At 39.1% G+C, this 21,782-nt stretch overlaps 1 protein-coding gene across 4 annotated transcripts in view; it reads right to left on the minus strand.

Annotated features, from left to right (window-relative positions):
* LOC137187072 (multiple C2 and transmembrane domain-containing protein 2-like) overlaps positions 1-21,782 on the minus strand; it is a 40,390-nt gene that overhangs the window by 14,181 nt on the left and 4,427 nt on the right. For 3 of the 4 annotated variants that reach the window (XR_010929152.1, XM_067595948.1, XM_067595949.1), the window contains exons 2-10: positions 18,220-18,793; positions 11,609-11,726; positions 7,524-7,666; positions 6,826-6,902; positions 5,320-5,434; positions 5,126-5,158; positions 3,509-3,679; positions 2,029-2,159; positions 1,175-1,361 (exon numbers count right to left, since the gene is read on the minus strand). Coding sequence is in view for 3 of the 4 variants with exons in the window: in XM_067595948.1 (XP_067452049.1) it covers positions 1,175-1,361; positions 2,029-2,159; positions 3,509-3,679; positions 5,126-5,158; positions 5,320-5,434; positions 6,826-6,902; positions 7,524-7,666; positions 11,609-11,726; positions 18,220-18,744 (1,500 nt within the window). In the remaining variant the exon portion in view is untranslated. The remainder of the gene's footprint in view (positions 1-1,174; positions 1,362-2,028; positions 2,160-3,508; positions 3,680-5,125; positions 5,159-5,319; positions 5,435-6,825; positions 6,903-7,523; positions 7,667-11,608; positions 11,727-18,219; positions 18,794-21,782) is intronic. The other variant, XM_067595950.1, reaches the window with a different exon arrangement.

Genomic DNA, 21,782 nt, shown 5'->3' on the forward strand with positions numbered 1-21,782 from the left:
CTAGTCTTGTTGTTCTTAGACCAGATACCTGCTGTAGGTCTAAGAGCATGAAAGAGATCTGATGAATTTGGTCATCCGTTGCATTAAAAAGGTTGCTGTTCAGCAGTCTTACATGTCAGCATTTTCCACAAGCACTTAAATGCATCACGACGACACGCTTTTAAACCTGCTCACAAGTGTATTGCCACATAATTATAATGTAACTTTGACAGTAAATCTGACTAAATGTTCACCGTGACAGCACATTCAAGTCACTGCAGGTTTCTGTTTAAACTGCTCTGTCATGAACCAAAACCAGTGGCTGCATAACAGGTTTAATATCATGGAATATGACATCAATTTTTGTGCTTGTTTATTTTCATTGTGCATATTTTTTTCCAGGGAAATCTCGTTCATGATCGCTGTATCTGTTTTCATTGTTATGGCCACGATACCCAGTCGTTTCTTTATGTATCACTTATAGACCATAGTATTCTGAGCTTACTACATGTTTGCCTTGCTGATGTTAAAATCAGATATCAAAAAATATAATCTGTCTGAAGCTCCACTGAAACAGCATAAATCCTTGTTACTGGCTCTCAGCACATTATCAGAGAGACACTGCCATCTCTTGGTCCTTCAACACAGAACACACAAAGAGCTGCAAGAGTCCTGGGAGGAGTTTTGACTTAAATAAAGTTAAAACTGACTCAAAATCTGAACCCCTGATTGCAAATGTAATGAAGGCATGTTTTATCATCTTACGGCTATCACTAAGGTCAGATTGGGTGTTCACTCTTTAGCTGTGTCTTCATTCTTGTAATGAGATTTTGGTGGCATCAACAAAATTTGGACTGACTCCAAAATTGAGTTAAATATTTTACTGATAAGACTGATAAGATTTTATTGATAGATTACTGATGACTTACTGAGCACTTCATGGAGATATGCTGCTTGTAAAAGCATCAGGTAGGGCTTGACTGGTCTACAGTCGAGGCTAAAGGCTATTTGTTGTTGCTTTTTGTGAATGCAGTGGACGGAGGAGAAAAATAAATCAAAGGATCAGGATTTGTTTTTGGTATCTTGGGGATGATATAAATACAGTTATATCATTTTCAGGTATACTGACAGCATCTATTGGAACATATACGTGATGAAGTACAGAAACTAGATACACAAAAATGTAGATACTGACGTAGTTGTCCAGCTGGTTCTGTCGTTCATGCGATTCGTCAAGCGGTGCGGCGCAGAGGTCAGAGATGGAGACACCACTGCATGCGGTGATTGTAACCAGGAAGACCAGGCGTCCTCTCCCCTGGTCCAGGGTGAGTGTGTACAGCTCCCTCTGATTGACAGGGACCCTGGACAGGTCCACTTCACACCTGTACACACAAACACACACATACACAGGAATTTACATACTGTATGTTCATGCTGGCACATGCATGCAGGTACAGTTGTAGTCATACACCACGATGCACACATGCAGGCATAACAGCAAGTGTACACATGTGCACACAACCACATTCACAAGATAAATGTCATACATGTAAACACTGATCGTCACAATGCCAGCCCAAAATTTTTACATTGGTCATTGCTGTATGGTAAAGCCCAGAAGGCATTTGTTTGGGACCAATACCATGCAAAGTAGGCTGCACAGAAAACAAGCGACTGTTAGCCACTAACCAGAAACCTTCTGTCACCTGACTGGCCAAACACACCTCTTACTGGGCTGACATTGGCCTTTGTTTTATCATGTGGAGAAAAATGGCAGCTGCTCTGCAAACATCTAATCTCCTCTTAACTATCCAACAAAATCAGTTTCTGAATAATTTAGATGAGCAAAAGGCAATACATTTGCAGAGTCATGCTTTATTTTATATCTATAACCCATGACTAGTTGCTCATGAGGATATATTTTGAATAGGTCACATTTTGATCTAAACACTCCACATAGTTTTCAGATACTGTAGGTCCAGCAGTGAATGTTTTCATTAAATGGATTGTCATCTTGTTTAAACTGAACTTATGAGAATGGAGACTCACATTCCCAGACACTCCTCGTTCCTTCTTCCTTCCTTGGACAAGAGCTCCACCTCTAGGATGTCCGGACTGTCCAAGAACCGACTAAGGGTGAACCTCTCTCTCCACTGAGGGTTGGCCACTTTGCAGTGATTCTGAATCGGACGGGAGGTCAGAACATGAAACACCAGTAAATAATTTCATATGCCGTCATGTTGAACACTGACAGCAGCTATTTAAATCCAGATGATGTCAGAAAATGTTGCTACCCAAATGCACCTGTTATGTATTTATGGTGATTATTAACCTTTTCTATGTGCTTTAAAAGTCAACTTTATGTCAGTAAACTGTCAAAATATATGCACTCTTCTTAAAAATTTGTAGCTATCCAAATTATTTTCTAGTTTCAGGGTATCCAGTTTTTTTTAAAACATTTGTTTCCGGGTGTGATTTTCCAACAGATTTGTGTGAACACTGTGTTGCTGAGCAACTTCTATCAGAGATTCTCATCAGCACATGAGGCCATATTAAGTGCTGTCACTTTGAACCTGAAAGTAAGAAAAGAAAAGCTGCTCATTAGCATGCAGCTTTGATGTGTAATGGATGATGCTGCAGAATACCAAGATAATGATCGGTGACAGTAACCACAGAGCCAGTTCAGCATCACCTCACATAAACATCCAGTTTACCTCCTTGCTCGGCTCTCTTTTACTTTCTTTTTCTAGGACTTTACATGATCTGTGGTCACAGAATTATACAAGATTATAATGGCACTGAGGCTCTAATATTAGCACTTTTGAACAGATCATCATACTTTTGTATTGCAAAACTCTTGAATATGGACGTTTGGTCATGTGCTGCAAATATAATTTTATAAAACTACTATAAATTTATTTGGACCAAATAATCCCAAAGACAGAAGATCATTTTAACATGCACAGAAGCTAAAATGTACCGTTTGTGGTCATTTGTTTTTTAAATAATTAACATATAATAATTAATAATTACGGTACAGCATCTGTAAGGAGAGGACTGGTGAAGGTTAACATCCACTTTTAGTCAAACCAGCTACTGACTGACTAATTTCATTTTTTGTACATGTTTTAGGCATCTAAGTGAGATTCTGACATATCCAGAATGACTTGGATCATATGAAAAAAAAATTGCATTGATTCCCCAGTTACTAAAAATTACAAGCAAGAATCTTCTAAAAAAGTTAAACAAATAAAAGTAGAGTTTAGAGGGGGGGGGGGGGGGGGGGGGGGGGCAGGGAGAAAGGAGAGGAGGAATGACAAGAAAAGAACAGGGAAGGAAAATAGGGGTTTAGGGACAAAGAGGTTAAGTAGTGAGGAAGAGTGTTAAGAATTGGAGAAGAAAAGGTGGAAGAGGAGTGTCAGGAGAAGAAAGAGGTGGTTACAAGAGAGTGTTTTTGTAAAAAACAGGGACAATTCAAGAGGAGGAGGGGAGTGGAGGAGATGAAAAGCATCAGTCCTCCATCCAGTACCTTGCTTTTGTATCTCTGCTCTCCCAGTCTGAAGCGAACAAAGAGCTGACCCCCTTGAGTGTCCAGCGGCACCTCCTGACCTTCCACCAGAGTCACTGACACAACAGAGCTCCACAACTGACTCTTCTTCAATGTCTGCGACAGACGAAAGCTCTGAGAAGAACCAACCGACTGCAGGAGAGGATGAGGAGAGGAGCGGAGAGACAACTGATATCAGGAAATCTATTACTTTAATCTGATTCTTTTATATTTTGACCAATATTATCAGTAAAGAGAGAGACAGCTGAGAAAGTAACCAAAACATAAACCAGCGCAGCAACCAGAAGTGGGATTCTACTTTAAAACTTTCACCTACACTATATAAAATTTAAAATCAGATGGATACATTCTGCAAATCAGTGTTTTGGACATCAGACAGACAGCTAAATGAGATTATGTCCTTTTTTCCGGTGAAAAGAGAATGAAATTAATGTTTCATTTAACTGAGAGATTAGGTAAAGCTTGCAGTAGCTACAGTGCAGTGCGACATATCGCTATTCCATACATAATAGGCAGCCATATTCTAAGATAATTAGCTGATCTTACATTAAGACACGGCGCTGTAGGAAGATAAATTTAACCCAGATTCAATTAACGTACATCGAGCTGACACTGCTGTACTGTGTAACTCCGTTCCGCCTCATGCATAGGCATCAATTAATAGACTGGACTGAATGAATCAGGCAGAGGACAGTCAGTATCTTAAGTAGAGGGGGAACATGCAGTTAGTGGCCACTTTATTAGGAACACCTTTTCAGTAATGCAAACAACCAGTCCCTCCAAACACTTGACATATGCCGCAAAGCATGCAGACTAATCCTTTGAATGAGCACAGATGCATATAGCTCTATAGGATACGATGGCCATCAGTGAGAAGTTGGAGGAGAATTGTTAGACGAGTACACAGAAAGCTGAGTTTAGCAGTGGTGTGCTGAGGGCCGTTTCTAAATGTACTAATCCGCTGAGTTGCAGCAAACAAAAACTCAGAGGAATGTTGTCAGCACTTTGTGGAATCCACACCTCGGAGATTTTAGCTTCGGAGGCAACAAGTGGTCCTGCTCAGTCAGTACTAGGCAGGTATACCTAATAAAGTGAGCACCTGTGTTGTTTACTATTTGATTTAATAAAAACAACACATTCATTTGTCAGATTTAACACTCTATAAAAGACACACTGTTGTCTTTACTCTAAAAAATGTCTGACAGTGTAATGTGGTGATTTGCTGCACTTGTGCAAAAAGACAAAAACATTCAGATCCAGCTTCAAGTACATGTAGCTACCAAAATAAAGGAGACACCAACAGAAAGTGATATGTTGGTCAATGAGGAGACACCAGATAAGCTTCACTGTACCTTGTGGTTCCAATTTGACAACTCTTGACTGTATCAGAGAGGCCGAACAGCATGATGGATGTTGCACTGACGCATTATTTTAGAGACCAGACCTAAATGGAAGCTCTATGTTTCACTTTCTACCTCTCACTTTAGTTTTTAGACTTCATGTACTGAAGTTTATAATTGGCAGGTATCTGTAGGTCACTTATTAACGTCTGTCCAGTGTGTTCCCTCCATGCCTTACCCTAATACTTCGTTTTCTTTTTTGGGGCCACCGCTGCCAGCCGGAGCATGCATGTTAGGTGCAAAACAAAAATGACACTGTGGTTAGTAGACTGTAGATAGGAACAGATATACAAGTATGACTAACACAATGCACAACAAATAATCCCTCCTGCTAAAAGTCATGCAGCAAATACAGATAGGAGCTTGCCATACTGGGCTTTTTTTGCTGTCTCTATCTCTGAGTGACAGACTCATGTCCACCAGAACGACGCCCATGTCATCCTCCAGGCTGTTCGGGTCGTCTAAAGGCAAGGACAGCTCGTTGACCCTGAAAATAAAAAAGAGAAGAGTTCCAGCTTCAATTAAAGTTAAACAGATCTGGGTAAGATATGGGCAGTCATGAGCCATGGAGTGCCTGGTGTATGCTGCAGGGTTTTATACAGACCAAACACAACATTATGTGGGTTTACTCAGCAGCATAACGTCACCGCAAGAGAGGAAACTAACCAGCAGTCTTCTATTGATGGACACTGAGCAGTTACACTGGTGCAGATGTGGATTATGTGGTTAATGTGGGTCATGGAAGCAAGCACATTATTTTTAAAAATACACACTGAGTGACAAGTTTTTTGGGTACACTTCCATAGTCTAATGCAATCCTATAAACCTTTAAGGCGTAGTTTCAACCTAACAATAATTTTTAAGTCCATAGTCAGTGATTATGTTGTTTTAGCTCGCAATAGAAAGTGTTCGAAATTTCTTCCACATTAAGTAATGTAACTCAGTTTATGGCATTCAGTGTATGTGTAGGCAGATTATCATGAAATGAGTTGGTAGAAGGTTGTGCCAGATTTTGGGGTGGAGAGAACAAGTGTCTTTGTATTTTGCACTATAGCATGTTTATTTTTTCATTAGCTTATTATAATTAGGCTGTAAAGAAAAGTTAAGTTTCTAAATATAAAGAAATGTTTTAAACAGTGAATACTACAGCTACTAATAGATGATCCACCACTCACTAATGCAACACACTATACTGTATATGCTGACTGCATAGAAAATCATCATCAATATTAAACAGCATTGATAGTTTAGTGCACACTAAAATTAAATTCTACAGTAAAAGTAGGACCCAAGTGAAACTGCCACCACACTCTTCATAATTAATGACGACACTTTCCTCCAGAGCTAATTTTCACCATTCATACTGCAAGTGCACGGCTACACTAGAGATAGACCCATAAATGGGCTGAGCTGATATATTAGCTGATATGAAGTTTATTGTAGATATAATGGTATCAGCAAGTCTGCTGCAAAGTAGCAAGAGATGCCAAAGATATGTTTGAGGTAATTTAGAAACAATGTCTCCACTACATAGTTTGTCCACCAGAGAGCACTGACAAGTTTAGTTTTCAACTGCAACACATTTTGCCCACTGTTCTTTAAAGCACACACACACACACACACACACACACACACACACACACACACACACACACACACACACACACACACACACACACACACACACACACACACACACACACACACGAACAAAAAAGGGATCCTTATCATCATTATCATCATCAAATTTCTTTATATCATGTGTTTACATGTGTATATAATGGCTGATGTATACAATTTTTCAAACTCTCAGTATCAGTATCAACACGTGCAGCACTCACTCAGAGTATACTGACATCCTCTCACTGAGGTACTCACCTGTCAGTCTCCAGATCACTCAGGATAACACTGGCAGAGCCCATGAAGTCATCGGTTGTCAAATCACGGTCGTACACCTGGGTCATGTCAGGATACAAGACAATTATTGTGATAATGTACTATCGTCTGTGGAACCTCACACATGGTGTGATCACATCTGTGTTGTGGTGTGCAAAAGGTGATCAAGCTTATATATTGATAATACCACTACAACACAAATTTAACTGTAAATATAATCAACTAATGAAATACTGAAAGTCAGAAAACACGCACTAACATGCTCCAAGGTTTCAAAACTACAGCGACTTGAGGTGAAGTGTTGTTGACTTATCCCATACAGCTGAAATATCACAAATCTAATCCCGGTATGTGGATACAGAGCTTCCTGTTGGTTTGTTCTTATTTGTGAGTGCAAATTACACTGCCCTTCTGCAGGGCTCTGGAGCTGCACCAGAGGTGCAATCATGGTAATCCCCCCTGAGCACTCTGCATTGCAAAAAAGTGTTACAAGCCAGGGAAACATACAGAGCATTACAGAGAAGCTCTGACTGACAACATCTTAATATAACACATTTCACACCTTTCCTGCAGGGCATCAGCAATGTCGACCCACTGACACACCATAAACGGTGTAAAATATTGAACTTCTATAGAACAGAATAAAGTCTTTATCTCATGAGGAGTGACAGAGTGATTACCTTGATGTACAGTCTCTGGTTCAGATCCTTCACAGGTAAAGAGAAGGACTCATTCCATGTGGGGTTGAGGTTTTTATAAATCACTTTGCTTTTGTAGAACGTTTTACCGTCCAATTTGAATTTCACGTAAGGGTCGCTGGTACCTGAGAATGAACATAACAAAAAAAAAGCAGGATTATTTAATCTTACTTCTCATTTATGTTCCTTACACTGATCAGACTGGTTGGTTCAGCGTCTTGTTAAATGACACTTCATAAGGACACATGCTTGTTGATGGAGATATTTTCTGCTGCTAAACATTTTTTGGAAAGGTTTTGCTCCCGACTTCACAGGCCACTAATTATTATTATTATGAATCAACCCTCATCCTACCAACATATTTAATATACAAGGACTACTGACTGGGATCCCTGGAGAATCATAGCAAAATGTTAACATTTATTCTCAAAACATTATTAGTTATGTAATTAATGTCATCTGAAAAAAAGATTATTATTATTATTTTAGGAAGGTTACATGTAATTTGCATAGTGTATAAAATGATAATATATACTTCTCTTTAATACAAATTACAGCTTTTATTTCTACAAAGCCTTCAAAATGACAGAGTGCCCTACACCCCTGATAGTGTGTGATACTTTAAATTAGGACCCCTGGAAAACATGAACTCAATAAATAGTTCCATCTATTAACACTGCAAAGACAGAATTGTCACAAAGTCACAAGGAACAAACTGATAGACAAAGTCATGAAAAATTGGAGTACAAGTATACTTCTAGGGTCTGCCAGTCAGCATGATTAAGGTTAACAGTCTGAAAGACGTTAAGGACTCTACTGCTCCTCTGCTCACTCCATGTGACACATTCAAAAGCAGGGTCAACTTGTCGTCACCACTGACTGTTTATACTTGATTTCAGAGAACTGATAAAATAACATGCTTCTACCATCAAAACTAGGTTTTCATGTAGCCATTTACACTTGTTTCTTAACTTCTAAGGACATTTACAACATTGCTGTGGTTTCCAAGAAGAGGAGGGACCAGCATGCATAGTGTCATCTTTCGTGTCTGTATGGAGGATGTGGGTTTTTCCCCTCCCCAACCGATGGGCCACAACTTCCTGAATCAATAGCCAATCAGATTTCGGCTTCCACTGTGAAATGATATTTTCAATGTGTGTGTTTATGTGTATTTACTTGTGTTTTATGACTGGTGATTGCGTGAGGATTCTTTTTATCATTATTTTTAGATCTACATATCTCATATTTGTTGCTGTTCTGACAAATTGTTTTCACTCCATGGTGAATGAAGTATCATCTGTGACTTTTAGCAGTTCTGTCAATTAACCAGCTGAGGGCAGCACGCTATCAAACACAGTGTGGACCATCAGCTCATACTCTCCTGCATATTGTCTAGTTCTGTGTGTTTTGCTGTTACAATATGAGGTTTACATTATAAACCTGCTATGAAACAAACCAGCGTTGTCCATCAGCAACTGTCAGCATATGTTCCACATGCAGGACCGTGCACTGACTTTTTGGGGGCAGGTGCTCAAACGAAAAAAAAGGGCAATTGATTACATGAATTCAAATTACACTTCTGTTGGGTTATCTCATTGATCAGCAGGCAGCGCAGCAATGATGCTGCTGCTGTATGAACGCACACACACACACACACACAGTGAACCAAGGAACCAACCGGAGCAACTTTGATCAATTTTACAATCAATAGGGAATCAAACTGTCAAGCTGCGTCTCATCAGACCAAATCCTTAAGTTTTTTTAAGAATAAAATCAACCTGAACTAGATCTCAATCTACACTTTTACACTCAGGAAGTAAAAGTTCATCAGGTTGACCTCTGAGTCATGTTCAACAATAAATTCTGACTCTTTCTCAGAGTGGAAACCCCTCAGAGAATAAAAATTAAAACAGAGACAGGATGGAAAGAGGAGGAAGAGGAGGAAGAAGTCATAGCACCTTAAAGATGGCTGGCAGAGTGTGAAGGGGAAGGAGGGGGGAGTTGTGTGAGTGAGGAGCTCTACTGGCATTAATAGAGCCTGCAGCTAATTTCTCCGGGGCCATGAATACTGCTGCTAACAGAAGAGCTGCTGACACAGGAGGAGAGGAGGAGGGGAGAGGAGGGGAGAGGAGGGGAGAGGAGAGGAGATGAGAGGAGAGGAGGGGAGATAATGAGAGAGGAGGACAGGAGAGGAGAGATATCCAAGTATGACTGCAGAAATATTGACATATAGACCACCTAATGCATATTCATTTGTTTCAGTTGCTTGACAAAAGGAATTAACTAGCCTACCGGAGTTCACTCGTTTTCATTGACGATGCTATTTTACGCTAGACTAGCTTACTTGTTAATGTTGGGTTATTGCCTATGTTAGGCTGTCTGCTGTATTGAAATGTTTTAATAGTGGTTTAATTTCACAACAGTGACAAACAGTGCTGGGGCCGAGGACAAACATTATCGTCACATGGCTGTCACCAATGAAGGCAGGTCAGGGAGACGTGGATCACGCTGCTCTGCATGGCGCTCACTTTTCGTGCGTTAACTGTGGTGGTTGTGACAGGGGAAGTCAAAGAGGGAGGGGCAAGGGCTTGTGCAGTCTCGCAGAATTAGAACTCAAATGCAGGTCTTGGGTATTACAACACGCTTTTAACTGAGAATTGATGCCATAAAATTAGAAAAAGAAAGAAAGACAAAGTCCTGCAGAAAGGGCACTTATCTAGTCAGAGGCCAAAAGGGCCTGTGCTTGAGTACCACCTGTGGTCTATCTGTGCACGTGCCTGTCCGCATGCAGTGTACATTATCTGATCAAACAAAAAAATAGAAAATAAAAACCTGCGCTGCTTTTAAAAAACCATATGGTCTTAACAATAATGCGGTGAAACCAAATCCTCCTGCCACTTGATCCTCCCCCTTCCTTTTCTATACTATCTTTACACAGAGCATGGTTGTGTAAATTCACAGCGATATGAGAGAATAACCCCAAGAACAAGGACATGCTCTGAGTGAATGGCCTGGTGTAATAATTACTGGGTGTGGCTCAGACAGGTTCCAATATGCTGTGAGGAATCCTGTCCCGGCTGTTACAGGAGCTTCATTCAGCCAGTCTTTGGTGTCTCTGGAGTCAATAATACTGTGTAATCAAACATACTGAACATTCCTGGCCGTCATTAAGGAGTCATGGCTAAACACACAAGCAGAAAAACATACACTGGCAGGGGTGATGTCTTCTTGTAGGTTCACATCAGAACACTCTTCTCTGAGCACATATGACTGTAAATGTTTAGATGCTAGTTTCAGAAACCAAACCGAGATGTGCCACGATAAGACACAACAAAACCTCAATGATATGTGTTTTTTTCAGCAGTAATATAAAGACATGTAAGTCAAAAGAAAATGAAATGGAAAAAGAATACAACACATTCAAGGACAAGTTGCAACATGAGAACCCAACAGGTAGAATAAATGAATAACAGTAGTAGCACTTACTCACTGAGACAGAAATGTAAAACAAGTACGTGCTCGACGTCATTTGTGACAAATTGTGAAAGCATGTGTCAGAAGTGACAGAAATGACAATGTCAAAAAAAAAAGACTGCACACAGTACATACTGTACCTGTTGAGGAAAAATGCCTACAAACGACATTGTGTCTTACTGTCAGATGTAAATACTTTTCTAATGTGCAAACATTTGCTCAGTTTCCCTGTTCTGACCATTGAGGTTGCTCAAGGTTGCTGTGCATCCTGTTGATTTAGTGTTGTTTATATAATATCGGACATTACCAGGTATTTACCATCTTAACATCCACCTACATTAAGCTGGCTCATTGTACTGCTGCAACCTTCTGCATGCAATACTACAGTACACGCATACACCATCAGATCTGCTGTGTACATTCCATTGAGCACATGTGAAATAACATGTGTCACATCATCACCATACACATAGGTGATAAAGCTAATATAGTATAGTGGAAGTGTTATTAATAGTGATATCATCACTATAGTGATACTGTTAACACTGGTGCAGCAGTTGTAGAAGTAGGCAGTGTTAAGATGATGTTCTTACCACAGCGGTCTCTGATGACCAGGTTGCGTCCTTCCTTCAGGTTGATGGTGAGCAGGTAGGACCTGAGAGGATCCCTGAAGTTCTCCGACACACTCAGAGTCTCGTTGCCCATGTCAGACTGGACACACACACACACACACACACACACACACACACACACACAAAAACATTATTATTGTTTATTGTATCACTAGTAGCAGCAGTAGTATATCTGATGTAACCTAGACTTTTTGGGCAGGTCAACAGCTATGTCTGAATATGAACACATATCATGTATAAATAGATATAAATATCACGTACAACCTGAATATGTCTGTTGTTCTACAAAACCCATTTTTAGAATTTTAACAAAGGAAGTCAAACTTCTCAGATGTTAAATGTTGTCTGAACACAAACAGCTGCACAAGAACTTTGCCCAATTAGTCTTGATCAAAGAATATGTACAAGATTATGAATCTGACCAGACATTTGATATCAACTTTCAGTACTTGGCAGTCTTGGATACTCAACGCTATGGGCACATTTCCTTTGGTACAAATAAAGTATTAGGGTTTCAGATCAAGTCCCATATCAAGTCCCATATTTCCTTCATACACACACATATATATATATATATATGTATATATATATATATATACACACACACACACACACACACACACACACACACACACACACGTATATATATATATATATATATTCTCGACTCATATGTTCAATTTCGATGTCATTAGAATTTTTCACACACTTAAATTAATACTGAATATAGTCATATAGAATCATTTTTTTCTATATTGTCATGTTAGTTTTCCCTTCGTCTCATTGTGTTGTTCTGCTATTAGTTAGCAAATTCATAAAATGCTGTAATTAGGGGTTTAAGCACATACAGTAAGGCACAGTTTTGTTTTTGTGCTTGTTCAATATTCTTTAAAAATAAGAATAAGAATAAGAATAAGAATAAGAATAAGAATAAGAATAAGAATAAGAATAAGAATAAGAATAAGAATAAGAATAATAATAAATGATTAATTGTTGTTTCTGCATTATCACAAGCCTATCCCACACATGTTGGCTGTTATGATCTGAAGCTTTTTGTTTTGTTCTACTTTCATGTCAAAGTCACATGTTTTTCACTTACTTACCTCATTTATTTACATTTTAGTTGTATTATTTTACCCATGTTTTAAATTTTAATAAATATAAAAAAGCAAAGTCCGCTGCTGTTCACTATCTATGCTTCCTGTCCATGCAGTGGATTATTTAATCACTATTAAGCCTCTCCAGTAAACCAACCATCTTTCAGTGAATAAACCCTGCTCGCCTGGAATCACTCAGCTCAGCATCCCGACCCTGACCGGCCACAAAAGCCAGGATGACACACGTTGAACACTGAAAAACACACACCGCCTACTGCCCCATTATGTCCTGAACACGGCACAATAATCTGGAATTAAACTTTGACATGAGCGCGTGTCAGTCAAAGCACAATGCAACATGTAACAAAAACACTTGACAGAAACAATCGATTGCAGAGTCCCATTAACCACAGAGATGTAGTTCAGGATAAACCCAACTAAACTCACCTTTGATGTTATTATTTTAAGATAAATCCTTGGCAGACACCTAACTTAATAGTATTAAAATGGTATCACCCTCACCAGATTGAACAGCAGCACTTACATTTTGATAGTCCATGTCTTTTAACACATGACCGTTGAAATCATGACTATCATACTGCAGAGACAAAGATAAATACACTTCAAAAATCTATTTTGTGATTTCATATATGACGAGGATTGTGAAGAAGTGTTAAGTCCCAGATGATGAAAAGGGAAAGTTTCAGTCTGCTGACCAGCTCAGTTCAGGAACTGATCTCTCTGGCATTTCTATCACCACGACAAATCCTCTGCGCATTTATTAAAAATTCCTGTATCCTGGGGACTGAACAAACTAAACCAGAGAACATAGTAATGAAAAAGGGGGAAATTGCCTTTCCAGCTCACTTTCCGTTGTTCAGTTCAGGGTAAAAACAACTCTGAGGCTTTACCTCTCTGTGGAATTTAAAGCATGAAGGACCATTAGGATTATTTTGCTATAAACTAAAGAAAAGGTTCAGCATTATTCCTTTTTGTTAATATCCAACATATCCAACATATTATACATTAATTATAGAAAAACATCTTTTGGGACCTTAATGTATAACATAGACTAGTCACATAACAGGAGAAAGTGCATATGTTGTTTAGCAAAAAAAACAAAACAAAAAAAAAAACGCATAAAGGTAGTGTTTCAGGAATGAAGATAAGAATGGAGAAATTCCTGTTTGCAACAAAATGTCAAGGACACAGAGTTCAAGAGATGACGACTGGGTTAACCTGCTCCGGGGCAAAAATATACCGCGGAGCTGTTATTAAGTCCCCGATTCTCACACAGTGTACAATACATGGTGCTTTGTATACAGTGTAGCTGTACTGGAATAGTTAGACCCTACAACAGGAGTGAGCCAGTGATCTTTAAGGCTACACGTCTTGATTTTGAAAAAAGGTTTCAAAAGACTTTAAGTCCTGACATAACATGATAGAGTTTACCAGATGCTGTGTCATCACAGTAACACCATCAAGGGTGTGGTGTCAAAGTCATCAAACATTTACTATTTGCTTGTTGCGGTACAGCGACATATTTGGTTCAGCAATTTTCATCGGTGGAAAACCAATGTGATTGTCATGTCAGCACCTGTCACGCTGTGCTGCTGACAGAAGAGCCACTGACTGAAGACCTGTTCACGCTTGGTTTTAAAATGCCTCTTGAGTGAGCGGATCACAAGTGGACAGCGCTAAATATGAGTGTAAATGACCATCAAGACGCATTGTGATCCGATCACTCAAACCATTTGCCGTGGTGGTCTGCATTCGACCACATATCTTTTGTAGTGTAAACGCCAATGTGCCCTGATGCGTCCCTGACAAGGACGTAACAGGAAAATACGTCATCAATGCAGGACGTGGTGGTTGTTTTGATGACAGCGCACCAATACCAAATTACTTTGTTCTGTTTATCTCAACAGTTGGAATATCCCGGATATGTATATTAGTTCTTGAAACATTTTTTTCTTATCTAGCATGTGCAAAATAAATCTGGTGCTTGTCCGGCGACAGACTGATATAATAACTGTGCGCAGGGTTCTTGGACCTTCTAGCAGAGGTGACGTAGGCAATAACGAAATCTGAATACAAGTGGACACCTTGGAGACGCATGATAAACACAGGTGTGAACAGTGATGTGTCTCGGCTGTCCACTTGTGTTCAGATCACCAAAACGCATTTTACAACCAAGTGTAATGACTCTGAGCAGCATGCATGGGAATAAATTACAATATTATAGATTTATGTATATTTCTTGGTTTCCGTTAATGGTCTGAATACTCGCTGCTGCACAGTGCTGCTCTGTATTGTCTGTCTATCAGTGTCCTCTTTCACCGTGTGAAAAAATGGACATGTGGCATACAAGTGTGTGAAAAATGTCAATTGCGTAAGTCTCACAGTTAACACGTGAGAGTTGGCAGCCCTACTTTCACTCTGAGGGTTTATCACCTATTTTTATCATAGTAAGGGAACAGTGAAAGTGGATGCCAGCTCAACACCAGCAGCTTTCATCTGAAGACAAAACTCTGACAGCGACTGGGTGAATACTTGTATAGACAATTGTTTTCCTTTGTTCACAGTATTATCCACTGTGCACGGGTAGCAAACACGACTGTCAGGCTATGAATTCACCAGCGTCTCTAGGTTTTGTTCTGTATGTAAACAATTACATCATGAAGAAATCTGATATCACATTATCTTTTTATAATGACATATTCACTCCTCAAAAACACCTGAAGCTACTACCTGTAAACTACGGATGACTTTGACAGTGCTTGTGTCCAGTTTTGCCTGGTGATTAGTCTGATACAGCTCATTTTAACATGGAAAACTGTGTGACTGTACAATAAGATTTAATTGTATCTTAATAATAATAATAATAATGATGATGATTATAATAATACATAAATTATTCATTCATAAAGCTACAGGAGAAATGATTGGAAATGTGTTTTTTTCCTCATAGAGACTGCACAAATGTGTTAAGTTATAAAATAACAGTATTCTTAGCAGAAGTTCACAACATGGTGAAAAGAGCAGGGTTAGAGCAGCTTTCTTATGAAATTGCAAGGAAGTTACCAAATCTACATCTACAGTGCACCTAATGTCTTCTGGCTGTTTAATGCTTTTTCATGAGACCCCTCTCTTCCCTTAAATAGAAGCTGTGGAATTTGCTTTTACTGGACTAGTATGTCCAAACTTCTGAGACAAGCACTGATCTGAACTTTAGGCAAACGCAACCAGATCAATGATGTTGAACCATATAATGCTGTCCAGTTTACAATAAACAAAAAAAAAAATTAGAGCTGCAACGATTGGTCGATTAATCGAGTAGTTGATCAACAGAAAGCTAATCGCTGTTTTGATTATCAATTAATTGTTTTGAGTCATTTATAGAGAAAAAAAGCCCAAATTCTCTTGTTCCAGCTTCTCAAACATGCATATTTTCTGGTTTCTTTAGTCTTCTATGACGGTAAACTGCATATCTTTGGGTTGTGAACTGTTCGTCGAGACATTTCAGGTTGCATCTTGGCCTTAAGGAACGGTCATAGACATTTTATAGCCCAAACAACTAATTGATTAATTAGGAAATAATCCACAGATTAATTAATAAGTAAAATAATTGTTAGTTATAGCCCTAAAAAACTCCAAAGTGAAAAAGAGTGGACGAGGAGCTCCTGTTTGTCAAACTGTGGGGGTTTTTTTTGTCCTTCTAATGAATATGAAGAGCAATTAGTAATACTGCTTGCAAAAGAATCTTAAAGCTAATTTTCAGGAATCAATACTGAACAAGTCTCCATTGTAACATGGATTAAGACATAATTCACAATCCTACAAAAACACACACATGTACCACTGTTAAAAAGCAAAACAAACACTCCACTAAACCCAGAGTATAAAGATCAACGAGGGTATAAAAATGGTTTCTAGCTGCCCAGTGAGTCAACATTTTTGGAATAAAGGCTTGTTCAATTTAGAGAGATATCATGTCTGTTAGCTGCAGTATTCACTAATCTAGAAAAACTGCTCCATGTTTATAAAATACTACTGATAATTACTTCTATAAAAACATGACTGACAGGTCTGCTTTGTGTATACTGACACCGGGTGTGGTTTGTAAACTATTTGGGAGAAATAACAACCAGCAGCAGCTCAGGACATAGAGGATGATGTAGCTTTTTCTTTTTTTTGATTGAAACAATTTATGAATGAACTTAAATCCTCCAGGTCAGATGTTAAAGGACGAGCAGTTTCACTGTGATTTGAGGCACCACATTAAGACAGACAGTAAATTAATCATTCTTTTGCTCACTAAGTACACTCATAATAAGCCTTTCCACCCTGTAGTGTCCATAAGCAGGCAAAGCAACATCTACAGACAAGAGAAATGTGTACATTTCCTGTAAAGCACAAAAACAAACAACAAAACAGTTTTTGTGCTGTATATGCACAATTAAAATATATTCTTAAGGTAAGATACATCCACAGTATGTGCATTTGTTTTGTCTGTACTTGTTTTTGCATTTAAAGGAACATGTAACCCACTTTAAAATATATTTTAATGTCATTTTCAATGTTGTTTTTGATGTTCATTTCTGGTGTGAAGTAACATTTTTATGTGTTTGAGAGAATGAAATCTCTCCATGCATGTCAAAACTTCTGGAGCAAACTTACAACACCTTGAAAATGACAAAACCATTTTGTCTCTCGATCATGCATGAACCCTGTCAACTCACAAACCCTGAGATAAAGCAAAGTTGCTGCACCTGACCTGCTCATAGTTCCTGATTTTCCACCTGTTGGCCCTTAAAGTTGCCTGATGGGACTTTAAAAGTTTCTAATGATTTGTGATTGATCTTCACTCTTAAACTTAAGCGTAAAAGATCAATTCAATCAAGAGAAAAGTGTAGCATGTGCTAAATGTGACCACGCCAGTTTGGCACACTCAAATCCACATCCTTGTCACTGCTGAAAGTGTCACAATGTTGCAAAGATATGAGCCACTCAAGCTCATGACGGCAACGTAAAAACACACACAGCCAGAGTTTACCCAGTGATACTGGAGACTATTGATTTTGGAAGGAACTCCGATTTCAGCTTCATCCACTTCCTCCAAGTGTAAAGAACACTTAAACTTTGTACGTCCTGTGCAAACACATGTGACACCCGCCAATGGACAATAAACCACCCACTTCATTGTAAGTCCATTATCTCGTTTCCTGTGTGTTACAGGAGAACAACATCACTACTGTACAAGCTCATTCTACTGTCACACTCACTGTTTAAGTTTCTTCTAAAGCATAAAATATAAAGTGAAAACATCAATCTGAAATAAGATATCTAATATCTCTCTGAATCATGCAACCTTTACTATATTGTCTAAAGAGCTTTGTTTATCTGAGAACTGATCTGTATTTTTTTAAAACACTGATACAATATGCAGCTTCTGATACTATGCAGCTTCTGTACCTGTAAGCTGTCCTGGGAAACCTCCAAAGAGGGAAGGGCTGGGCTGTAGACGGTCATCATCTCCGGCAGGTCCAGCTCCTCAGGCTCCATGCCCCTGGCTGGACTGTAGTTTGACTCTGGGGAACTGTCCTCCTCCTGACAGAGGCTGATGAAAGACTCCTGGGAGGAAGCCCAGTCTGTGCAGTCTGCAGGCACGTTTAGTCTCTGTTCACTCCTCCCAGCTCCTCCACCTGCTACTCCCATGTTCAGGCCACTCCCTCCTCCTCTCGGTCCTCTAGCAGACTTGAGAAGTGGTGTGGAGGGGTTGCTGTAGCTGAGAGTGTTGTAGTGCTGGAGCTGCGAGCTGGAGGGGACTCGCAAGTACTCCTGCCTCATGTCCCTGATGTCGGGAACGGAGGAGCATCGCTGGTCCATGGTGTGTTCCAGATGGACGACCGCCTTGCTTGCACTTGTCTTGTCCCGCCGGAGTTTTGGCAGCATCTTCTGGCGGAGATGCTGCAGCATGCTCGGCTTCTTGGAGTCCATGATGGGAGGAAGGTTCAGTGTGTGTTTAAGATCTGGACATCACTGATAGCTACAGTAAAAGACAGACATGAAGAGGGGTCAGTCAAACCCACGTATCTTGAATTATGACTAAACGTTTCATCCATTTTTTGTCTCGGTAAAACTTAAAAGTGACTTGATGATTGTTCAATGTGTGACTGATCACATTTACTGAATATTATTCAGTTGTGAGTTTTACTCTGATGTCTGCTATCATTGGACAGATGCTTAAGCTTGAAAAATGTGACATCTACAGTGATGTCAGTGATCACTACACATTTACGATACAGTAGGTCTGATATTATTAAAAGGGAGAGAAGAAGAGAGGAAACCTGTAGCAAACCTTCTGGAGGGTAATAATTAACTCATGTTGCCCGAGACAATCATAAATCATTCTTCTGTGTCATCCTTACCAAAACAGATTTTTGCAAGGAACTTCTTTCAACCTTTTGTTCATGCATTATAAAAAACACTGTTGTAACTGCCTTTTTAATAAGAAATAAAGCAAATAAGGCCTTTTTCACTGCAGACATTTTGGCTTTTCCAAGTAGGACAAGTGTTACTAATAACATTAACAATGTTTTTTTTCTGTCAGGACATTGTAATGTGCAACATGTAGCCTGAAGGATTGTGTTTTGAAGGGGGTCTTTTAACCAGAGGATTTGGGTTCATATAAAAAGCTTACTGAGAAGTCTTTGAACAAGACACTTTGGGCCATAGAACAGACCACACTTATTATTTAGAGTAATATTCACAGGCTTCTGTCTGTTTGTATCAAGAATACAAAGAGTAAGTCACATAATTATTATGTCTTTTTTTAATCAGATGTAGGACAAAATAAATTCACTCATTTGAAACAAGCAACAAGCACTTCATGTTTTTATCCAGTCCTGATGGAGCATCATTATATAACAGGTACAATACTTAACAGGCAACACAAACACCATCTAATCCAGATATCCATAATATCTGCAGAGCAAATGCATGAAGAACAGTTGCATCTTTCACATGTGACTCTAAAAGCTTCGGTAAGTAACCTCATCAAACACTTTTCCATCAATATGAGAGCAGCTAATGAATATCATGTATTGTGCCATGTTCCCACATACAGCAACAGAGGTGCAGACTAATACCCAGACAAACTACTACAATTGCTTCGCCCACAATCAATCAAAATGAAATGACATCATCAACCAAAATGATTCATAACGCCCTGGATGCCTAAAACAACAAGCTTAGCATGTATATTGTACTGTACTGTAGGTGCAGAAACAATTATAAGATGAACTGTAATTAGGCGGCTCTGAATGATACAATGCATGTATCATACTAGAATGCTGCTGCTCATATATACTTTATTAAAAAGGTTTTCACATTCATGCTTTCTACTGTGCTTGATGCTGACTTTATTTGTTCAGTGAAACCTGTGTTTCAACACAAATGTTGCATTGCCGACACTGATTGCAAAATGATAAACATTTGGAGGAAAAACAAGACTGTTCCTCTTCATTATGCATCACTCAGACAGGACATGAACAATACAAGCTTCAGGGCTAAATTACAACAGTTACAAACAGCATCTTGGTTTAATTGTTTATGTTAAATCTGTCTGCTGCCTCAGTCGACCAAATGAGTAGATTTCCCACCAGACATTACGTTCAGCCAAGAATTTTATATTTTGTTCATGAATGTGGTAGATAAAAGTAATTCTGGTAATAGATAAAAGCACAAACTGAAATGATTAATGCTGATAACAAACATACATTTGAATCCACACTTCTGTGACTCAGCGTGACAGAGGAAGTATTTTATGATGTACCACTGAGCTACTTTGCATTACACTCTGCACGTGTTCTGCTATTGTTAATGTCTTGTTCTGGAAGCTTTTCTCAAAATGTGTTTTTAGCTGAGTCACCTATCATTCGTTCACTGCAATGTCACCCTCTCTCTGTAAAACAAGATCTGTATTTCAAACTAAATGAGCAAACGGCGGGAGGAGACATCCGTCAGATGGTAACGCTTTAAGCTGTCATCTCTGTGAACCGTCTCTGCAACACAAACAGCACCTCCCTCCGGCTGCTGCTGATGCTTCTGACAAAACCTGATTTTGAAAAGCAACAGCCCCATAAGCCTCTTACTGGCTTCATACTTTGTGATGTCATTAACTGCGACCGATGACCTGACATGTTATCAGCTGGTAAGGGGAAGTAGAGGAAGACTGGCAGGGAGGGGGAGGGTGACAGCACAAAAAACAAGACGAGAATCAGGGTTTACAAAAGCACAATGACGATACCAGATGTTAAAGAGTGAAATTGAAAAGTGACACCTAATCGCTGATACGGACAGCAAAGTACAACATAAACAATGACGACAGGTAATCCATGTTTTCACTGACAACATGACATTTCTTTCCAAAACGGACACGTGGTGATTTTTAGATGACATACTCATCACACGCAGCACCGTGTGTGTTTCCAGGTTTACAACAACTCGTCTCTATATCTAGTCTGGAGAAAATGACTAAACTAATGACTGTGTTATCTGTAGCCTGGATTCAGCATTCTCTAGCCTGACCCAAATATAAGGATTAGATGGATCGCTGGAATAGTTGGAGAGAGAAAGAGAGACAGCAGGCAGAGTTAAAACAGAGACGACCACTGATCAGACTGTCATCAGACTGCCTGCACATCTGTGTGAAGTGATGAATGTGGAGCTGCATTGATTAGTTGATGGAAAGACAATGAATCATCATTGATAACTGATTAATCGTTCTCTGCTTTTATTTATACTTTCATTATAGTAAATGTAATATTTTGGGGGTTTGGACAATCTGTCAGACATCAGCTTTTGCTTTAGGATACTGTGACATTTCTTGCTGTTTTCTTATGTTTTATAGACAAAACAATTAATTTAGAAAATAATGAATCTGTCCATCACATCCATAAAGAAAATAGTTGTTAGTTGCAGGCCCGGATGAATGACTGATCATATTCATCTAAAACTTTAAAGCCACTTTGTGA

The sequence above is a fragment of the Thunnus thynnus genome, chromosome 1 (assembly GCF_963924715.1).
Source record: "Thunnus thynnus chromosome 1, fThuThy2.1, whole genome shotgun sequence".
Lineage (NCBI taxonomy): Eukaryota > Metazoa > Chordata > Actinopteri > Scombriformes > Scombridae > Thunnus > Thunnus thynnus.